General features: G+C 32.4%; 1 protein-coding gene across 1 annotated transcript; it reads right to left on the reverse strand.

The window, feature by feature from the left end:
- Window positions 1-6253: 6253 nt before the first annotated feature.
- Window positions 6254-7037, reverse strand: LOC110027596. Its single transcript, XM_020729093.1, has one exon. The coding sequence runs from the start codon at window positions 6950-6952 to the stop codon at window positions 6305-6307; it is 648 nt and encodes a 215-aa protein (XP_020584752.1). The 5' UTR covers window positions 6953-7037; the 3' UTR covers window positions 6254-6304.
- Window positions 7038-9482: the final 2445 nt, after the last annotated feature.

The following is a 9482-nucleotide window of genomic DNA, read 5'->3' on the forward strand; positions in this document are numbered from 1 at the left end:
CAAAATATATATATATATATATATATATATATATATATTATGGCCAGATGTTGTTATACGAGTCTCCAATCACCCCTAATATACCTAACAATTCGAGCACCACCTTCTTAATACTAGCAGTGATAGAGGGGATTCGAACTCTCGATCTGAGGGGTCTCATACCGTGGATGCCAATCAACAAACTAGGGTACGCGGCACGCACAAACTCGCAATATATATATACACACACACACACACAGGATCAAATTGCACATCCCCCAGGAAAGGGGGTCCACCCCTCGGTCAGACTATGATATTGATCGACGATCAGTTAGATTGTTGCATATAAAATAAGATATTCCAAGTTCTATAAACCTAAGTACTATATATTACATCGAAAGGAGTAACTCATCACCTCAAATTTTGAGCAATCAACACGGAATACATTATTATTCACAATATAATCTCAATTTTAATCAATCGAGCATCTAAAATAACAATATATTGCAATGGAGAAAATATTACATGTGGTTGACTCACGCTCAAACAACTGTGTATTGTGATCTATGCTATTGTATGTGGCGTTGTGTGATCCATACCCCCCATCCAGACAAACAGATGTCAGGATGTAATAGTTTTCGTTGCAATAACATCATAGGTGGCATTCAGACAAATAATGCTGCTTTTTTTAATTAAAAAAAGGTTCCTTTCATAATTATGATAAGTAGCATAGATTTGTATTAGCATTATTTTTATTTGATGTTTCTCTATCTTCCCCTCATTTTTTATTGGTGGAAAATGTGAATAAATATGCATAAATTTGCATAATATAATCAAACAATTATTTAATTTCCTCCCCAAAACTCTCATCCATTTAAACTATTTTAATGAATGACTCAATCATCCAACACGTTGCAATGTAGGAATGGAAGCTACTCTCGAGTCAATTTTGGATTGACATGATTGCTTTAATTTAATGCTAATTTGGCTTCAAATGAAGTTCATGTAAATAGTTGAATTTTTATTAGAATGAATAATTTCTGAAATGAGTGATAAAAAAATATAATTTGATTTAACCTAACTGGAACTTCATTTTGTATCAAAACAAGCGTTTACAGTAATTAAAGTTCTAAATTTTAATTAACATTAATTAATGATTGATTTTAAAATGTAATATTTAATTATAGGATTTTTAAAATTCTCATAAATGATATAAAATTAAATTTAGTCTGCCAACAAAGTGGGCTGCAACGCACTTTCTCTCTTTAATAATTTAAAGTTTATAATTTTAGCCTTGTGTTATGATATGAGATTAAAAATGAGTTATATGAATATGATTATAGGAATGAAAATTTAGGCGGGGTTGTGAAAACATGATTGGGACAGGCTAAAAATATTGGGCCGGGGTGAGAGAATAATAATTGATAAAACATATCATTAAATTATTTATATTTATATATTTAAATTATTTTTTTTATTTTTAAATAAATTTAATATACATATTGTATAAGTATTATATTATTTTAATTCATATTTAATGAGTGTATTATATAATTATTTAAATTATTATTTTTATAACATTGCTATTGCCGGGTCCCCCAAGTCCCATATGTAAAAAGTGAATGATTGTATTGGTAGTATGACGGTTAACGTAAAATTTTTTGAAAAATTATGACATGAATTATTTTGATCATTGAGTAAATGTTGGGGCGCCCCTTATATGACTCGAGTACAGTGAAAAGTGTGTAAGGGTCGTTACGCTGAATCCCAAATGTAGTGTCAAATAAATAAGGGTTCTCATATTACGAACGAATCTGGGTAAAAAAGTTAGTTCGTGAAACTATAATAGGATCTTTGAATATAGATACTCTCACAGGTAAGTTTATAGAATTAGTTGATATTATGATTCATAGAAAGATAAATATCTTATATATTCAAGAAACTAAATGGGTTGGAGAAAGACTAAGGAGATTGATAACTTTAGTTTTAAGCTTTTGTATTCAGGTAAGAGTCGCATTAGAAAAGGTGTGAGAGTAATTATAAATAAAAGTTTGAACGATAATGTTGCTAAAATTAATAGAATTGGAGATAGAATTATAGCCCTTAAGATTATTGTTGATACTAAGATTTTTAATATTATATGTGTTTATGCTCCTCAAGTTGGTTTATATATAATAACTAAAGAAAAATTATGGAATGACCTAGAAGACTTAATAGAAATGAGCATATTAAAATGTTGGTAGAGTGGTGGAAGATTTTAAAATTATTCATGGTGCTAAGGTTTTGGAGTGATTAGTGAAGAATGTAGAGTCATATTACTTTCGTGTTTGATTTTGTTATTGCTAATATTTGATTTTGTTATTGCTAATATTACTTATAAAAATGGATTTAATAAAACAGAAATAAATTATTTTCTTATGAGAAGAAGAGATAATTGAGAATGTACAAATTGTAAAATCATTCGGAGTGAGGATTGAAGTACTCAACATTGATTATTAGTTCTAGATTTTAAGACGAAAAGTTATAAAATAAAGAATATCAGAAATCATTGTTGACAGATTAGATAGAGGCACCTAAAAAGCATAAACAAAATTATTTTTATTAGTAAATTTCAAGATTTCAAGATTTGAGATGTTCGAGAAAAAGCAAATTCTATGAGGGATAAAGTAAAAAATATTATTAAACAAGTGACAAAGAATACACTTGGAGAATCAAAAGAAATAAATTTTCTATAAATAAAATTAGATGGTGGTAAAATAATAATGTGCAAGAAAGTATAAAATATTAGAAGTTATGCTATCAAAATGGGTTTAAATGTAAAAGCTTAGAGAACTGAAAAAAATATAAAATCACCTGTAAGAAGTTTAAGAGAACGATCTGTGGCGCTGAAAATTCTGTTCTTAGTGATCTTTATAATAGACTAGATACTAAAGATGGTGAAATATATATACATATAGCTATTTTGATAATTTTTTTAAAGAAGTTTCTGAAAATTCGATCAACCTTAGCGATCTAATATCATTAATAATAATAAAATGTTTTCACTTTGTTTAAAATGTTTCATTTTTAACGTAGCATTAGTAAAAAAGAAGTTAATGAGGCCTTAAAGAAAACCAGGGGTGAAAAGTATATAGGACCTGATGATATCTCAATTGAAGTGTGGAAATAATTAGAAGATTTGAGAGTTTTTTAACTTACTAAACGCTTTAATATTACTTTAAAAATTAAATAGATGCCTAAGAAATGGAGGAAGAGTATATTGGTCCCAATTTTTAAGAATAAAGGGGATGCACAAGAGTGTGCAAATTATAGAGGAAAGTTGATGTGTCATAATTTAAATTACAGGAGTGGATAATTGAACATAGGTTAAGATGCATTACAAAGATTTCTCATAAACAATTTGGATTTATGTCGGGCGGGCCTACTATAGAAGCTATACATTTATTGAGAGGTTTGACGGACAAGTTCAAAGAGAATAAGGAAAATGTACATGTGATTTTTATTAATTAAGAAAAAAATTATGATAAGGTTCAAAGAGATATCCTTTGGAGAGTTTTAGAGAAAAAAGATGTTGATATGACCTATATTCAAGTCATTAAAAATATGTATACTAGCCAATTATTTTCCTATTTCAGTTGGATTACTTCAGGGTCGGTTTCTAGTCCATATCTTTTTTGCTTTAGTTACGAATGCTCTTATTGGACATTTATAGGAGGATGTACCGTGGCGTATAATTTTTGTTGATGATATCCTTCTTGTGGATAAGACTAGAGAAAAAGCTCAAGAAAAAATTGAATTGTGGAGGTCTACATTGGAGTCTAAGCCTTCGTTTGAGTAGAACTAAAATTGAATATATGGAATGTAATTTTAGTAGTAGTAGCTCTAATGAAGATGTTGTAACTATGGGTGGTCAAATTATTAAAAGGTGTGAACGCTCTAGATATCTCGAGCCTATTGTTCAAAGTGATGGTGATATAGATGAGGATGTTATTTGTAGAATTCAGGTTGGTTGGTTGAAGTGGATTTGAAGTGGAGGAATGATTCGGGCCTATTGTATGATAGAAAAGTATTGCTTAAACTGAAAGGAAAACCTTATAAGATGGTGGTGAGACCCACAATGCTCTATATCGATAAATATTAGCCTTTAAAAGAGAAGGATAAAACTAAGCGTTGTCGAGATGAGAATGCTTAAGTGGATGAGTGGCTTTACATTTAGAGAAAAAATGTGAAATGAATATATCCGTGATATGGATGGTGTAACTCCAGTGGCGGACAAAATTAGAGATAGTCATCTTAGATAGTTTGGTCACATTAAACGTAAATCATCAGATGATCTGGTTACAAGAGTAGATGTTTTAGAATCAACTTATGTTAAGAAAGACAGAGGTAGACATCTAAAGACTTAGACATATTATATAGAAAATGATCTTAATTTATTAGAATTAAAACAAAATATGACACTCAATAGAACGCGATGAAGAAAAAGAACTCATGCAGCCGACCCCATTTAGTGTGATAAAAGTTTGTTGTTGTTGTTAATGAGTTTATGTGTTTATCATATTAAATGTTTTAACACTCTTTTCAATCTTTAAATCGTCAATATTTTTTCTTTCAGGTTCAATGATCAACCAAATATTAATGTAAAATAGTGTAATAAGATAGTTCACAATTTTATAATGCTCTTTTTTTATAAAAGATATAATGTTATTCAGATGAAATTTCAATACTTCTAAAAATGAAATTTAAGAGGATGAAAATGAGTCCTAATTAAAAAAATAGGCAATATATGATCAATTTTTGGTTGTGTGCAATTTTGATGTCTTTTAATTTGTATATATTCTATTGGCCTATTCATATGAGAGCTCTTTCATGTTAATAAAATTCTTATTTTCCCAACCCTCTAGTCCCATTTTCTTACTAAACTCATTTGGGGCTTAGCGATAAATAAGGTTTACTTAACCATTTGTGCACTTTACTAAGGTCACATGATTAACTTGAAGATAGTTAACTCTTGGCATGATATTCAAAATATCTAAACTTTATATTAAGCATTTTAAAAAATAAAATAAATAAAATTAAGTGAAAACTAAAAAACACACAATAAATATAATTAAAAAATAATAATTACCCCAAATATACTTTGAAGTAGAATTATTCCATCAAGATTCTAAAAGCTTTTTGGAACATCTTATACAATAAAACAAGCCCCCACGTGCCCCAATTAGCAAGCGTGACAGAGTTTGCATGCTCTTCCTCCAAGAAAAAAGAAAGTACAAATTAAAACTAAGGGTCCGATTGCTGTAACTTATTTGGTGCGGTGGCGTTTTGAAAATACGCCTGACCTATTTGGGTAAACTGTGTTTTGACATCTTATTCGTTTTCAAAACGTAGAAAACAACATTTCACACCGCACTTATCTAGGTGCGGTGAGAGCTTATTGACAACGGTCTGACTTTTCCAAAAAAAATAAAAATTTGTAATAGTGCGGTGGGAGCTTATTGGCAAAGATCTGACTTTTCCAAAAAAATAAAAATTTGTAATAGTCATTGCACCTAACTTACCAGCAGATTATTTTTAATCAGCTTATCAGCAGATTATTCAATAAGCTACAGCTGCCCCAAACAGATCATAAGGCTAATGATGACTCGCCACCTACAAGGAATTTATTATCATTCTTTTAGAAGAAACTACTTGTAATTTATTTATATAAGGAAATTCACAGACATATATATTTAAAATAAAATAAATATTGGCATGAAATATACATCCATGAATTTCTTGCATAATTTATTTTTTTTATAGATTTTTAATAGAATTCATGTCCCCTACGAAATAATAAAAAATAAAATTATTTTCCTTTTAAATAATACAAAAAAAAACTAATTACAAACAACCAATCGAAACTTGCTATTTACAAATCAACTGCTCTCTTTCCTTTATTTCTCAAATCCTCACTCAAATATCAAAATTTATCGTAAAATCTCAGCACATAATTTTCATCTTATCAAATTCTCAAGAATATGATCGTGGCGCACGTAAATAGATCAGTTTAGGTGATCTCTATGTAATAATCCCTATACATACATACATACATACATAGATACATACATATATATATAATAGAATTCACAAGAAATTGTGCTTGAAGCCGCAGGCCTTAAATACAATAAAATAAAAATTAACGACCCAATTTTGATGTAAGCTTTGCTTTTCTACACTTATATCCCTCAAATCTTTAATAACACAATAAAAATACAATGCATTAATAGGGTGGCAGGAACGTAAATACATAGGAAACGAGTGATATATATGTAAATACTGCATTTTATTTTTGCGTGGGTACAGCGTAAGGGTCGGCTAATCCTTCGGAGAACGATACCACGGCCAAGGACTCCTCCCTCAGAAACCGCTGCTGCTTCGCGATGAACTCTTCTATCGTGCGCCGGAAATGATCCGCATCTTCCTCTCCCTCCGATTCTCCTCTATCGTGGGCCAATGCCCCTCTTCTTCCCCTCTCCAAAACCTCCGTCTCAGCTCGCCGGAGCTCCGGCTGCTTCCGAACTCGCTCAAATTTCTCCGATTGGCTCCGCCTAAAAGCATTAACCTCCGTACAAACCTTCTTTTCCTCGAACAGTAACTCTTCAGTCGGCTCCAGGTGAGGCGGCGAAGGATAAGGCATGTCGCAGTAGTTAAACTCAGAGGAGATGGATTCAGGGGAGGATGAAAGTTGGCGGGATTCGGCCAAGAGGAGAAGGATGATTGCGTTTCCGAGAAGAAAGACGAAGCTGGGGCTGATGAGGATGGCGGCTGCATGGCGGAGGAGATCGCCGGGGTTTTTCTGAGGTATGGGGATATAGAAGGAGGAGTAGCAGAGGAGGAGGAGAGCGGCGGTTGCTCCGATGTAGGGGAAGTGTAGACGGAATTGTTGGAGGAGGTGGAAACGTCGGGCTCGGGTTTGTATTTCGGATTCCATGGGAAGATTCAGATTGAAGGAGAATGGTTGAGCTTTCTTTCTCGTCGAGCAGAGTGGAGCTCTTCGGTTAGTGGGGATGAACAGGGCTGAATTGAGCACAGCGAGGGAACCGTTTTTCTTTCTTATATTAAGGAGAGGGAGGATAAGTTTCAAATAAATAAATGAATATTTTAAATGTTTTGTAAAAGATTAATGTCGGACTAGACTTACGGTCGTTTGAGACAGATTTTTTTACATTTATTTTATTCTGTAAATCGCTTTCAAAATTTAATTCGTTATACATCTTTTTTTTTTATTTTTATATAAGAAATTATGGGATGTATAAATGTTTATCATCTATTCAATATGAATCTCAATATAATTTTTTTAATAATAAATATTCTTAATTTACATTCAAGATCATTAAGGGCTATGATTTCTAAGATGAACTCGATCATGTCAAAGTTTAGTCGATACGGGTCTAATCAAGCCCATATCAAATCATCGATTAATTTGTATGATGAATTTCAATATTAATATATCTATTGTAAAATCAAGTGTTTTGATTAAAGAAATCCAACGAGCTCAAGATCAATCAAATATAAGGATATTACGACTAAAATTATTAAATAAATATTTATTATGAAGGGGGATTAATTTGCAAAGTTAGATAAGGTGGTTAAGAGAGTTATTCGTCAAATGATCAAAATTTCTCACACGTGGAATAAGCCACTTCTCTCTAGTTGAGGGGCGAAGAGAGAGTGAGAATTTAAGATTATGTTTTGGACTGAACACTCGATGAAAACTCCCGAACTCCATAGTCGTCGACCACCGTCGGTGACCTATGCTTGCTAACGTTGTATCCCAAATGTGGTTGTAGCCTACAACGTTGTATTGAAGACCTGATAATAATTTTTTTATCTTTATAGTTGCCGACAGCTATCGATCTTTGCCCATTGACCACCGCCGCTCATCGTCGATCGCTCCTTCTCACTGCAGTCAGCAACCTATTCTAGCCAGCGTCGTATATGAGATACGACCGTAACATATAATGTTTTATTGAAGATACACCGATATATAACTTATGGCGAAAACTACTTACAACAATCGTATTTAGAATAGAATGATTCTTTCCGGACTCCTATAATTTTCTATACATTTTATACGAACAAATAAAATATTTGGTGCAAAATTATAACTATTGATATGCCACCAACAAATTTTCATCATTCATCACGAATCCCGAGGCATGACATGAATCTCAAAGCAACTTTTTAAGCTAGAAACATTCAAACTTCAATTAAGGGCCATCCAGAGCTCCGATTCCAATAAACTTACAGTCAAACGGACAGACTCGATGAGACGGACCTAACGATATAAAAACTAGTCCAATCCGAGTTAGATCAAACCCATATCAAATCATTAAATGCTTAGAGGATTTTCAGACACATTTGAAATGTCAAACGAATGTCGAATATAGCGAGTTCATAGTAGAATCGAGCGTCTCGACAAGACAAATCCAACGTGCCCAAGATCGCCCAATTTCGACATCGTTAAGATACTGAAATGCCCATCGAACGCCTTCTAATCGAGGGAAGCTCTTCATGTCATCTGATCAAAATGGTTCATATTATTGCATTAATTGCACACAGAACACTATCAACAGATTCTCATTCGTCACATGAAGAGAGAGGCTGGAGAGACAACTTGAGCCTTTGAGAAGGAGCTCAAGTGCAACATCAACCCCGCATCGTCGTTCGTCATCGGCAACCGTCGACCACCACCAACAATCACCCGCCGACCTTCGTCAACCCTCGCCGGCCATCCTCGACCTCCGCCGATCACCACTGACCTCTATCGAACCCCGCCGACCGTCATCTACTGCCATCGACACTGCTAATCTCCGTCGATCGTCGTCGACCACTGCCAACTGTCATCAATCATCACCAACCAGACGCCCCCAAGTGCCCAAATTAACAACCGTGACAGAGTTCGCAAGCACTTCCGCCTACATAGAATTTATTATCATTCTCTTAAAAAAATTAGTTGTCATTTATTTATATAAGGAAATTCACAGTGATATACATTTAAAATAAAATTCATATTAGCATGAAATAGACATCTATGAATTTCTTACATAATTTATTTTTTAAAGTTTTTAATAGAATTCATGTCCCCTACGAAATAATAAGAAATAAAATTATTTTCCTTTTAAATAATGCAAAAAAAAACAAAAAAACTCAATTAGAGAAATAAAATTACAAATAACTTCCCGAAATTTGCTATTTGCAAATCAACCACCCTCCTTCCTTTAATTTTCAAATTCACACCCTACTATCAAAATTTATGGTAAAACCACATCCAATATTTTTCATCTAATCAAATTCTTAACAATTTTATCATGGCGCACGTAAATACATCGTTCCTCAGTTCAAAAATATTATCTGGTTGATTAATTTATAAATATTGATAATTTAGGTGTTCTCTATATAATTACCCCTATATATATATATATATGTATGTATATATATATATATATATGTATATATAT

This window comes from Phalaenopsis equestris, unplaced genomic scaffold, assembly GCF_001263595.1.
Source record: "Phalaenopsis equestris unplaced genomic scaffold, ASM126359v1 Scaffold000428, whole genome shotgun sequence".
NCBI lineage: Eukaryota > Viridiplantae > Streptophyta > Magnoliopsida > Asparagales > Orchidaceae > Phalaenopsis > Phalaenopsis equestris.

Bases quoted from the DNA above. Each gene is read 5' to 3' on its own strand.
- LOC110027596 (XM_020729093.1), bottom strand. From the start codon at position 6,952: ATGGAATCCGAAATACAAACCCGAGCCCGACGTTTCCACCTCCTCCAA.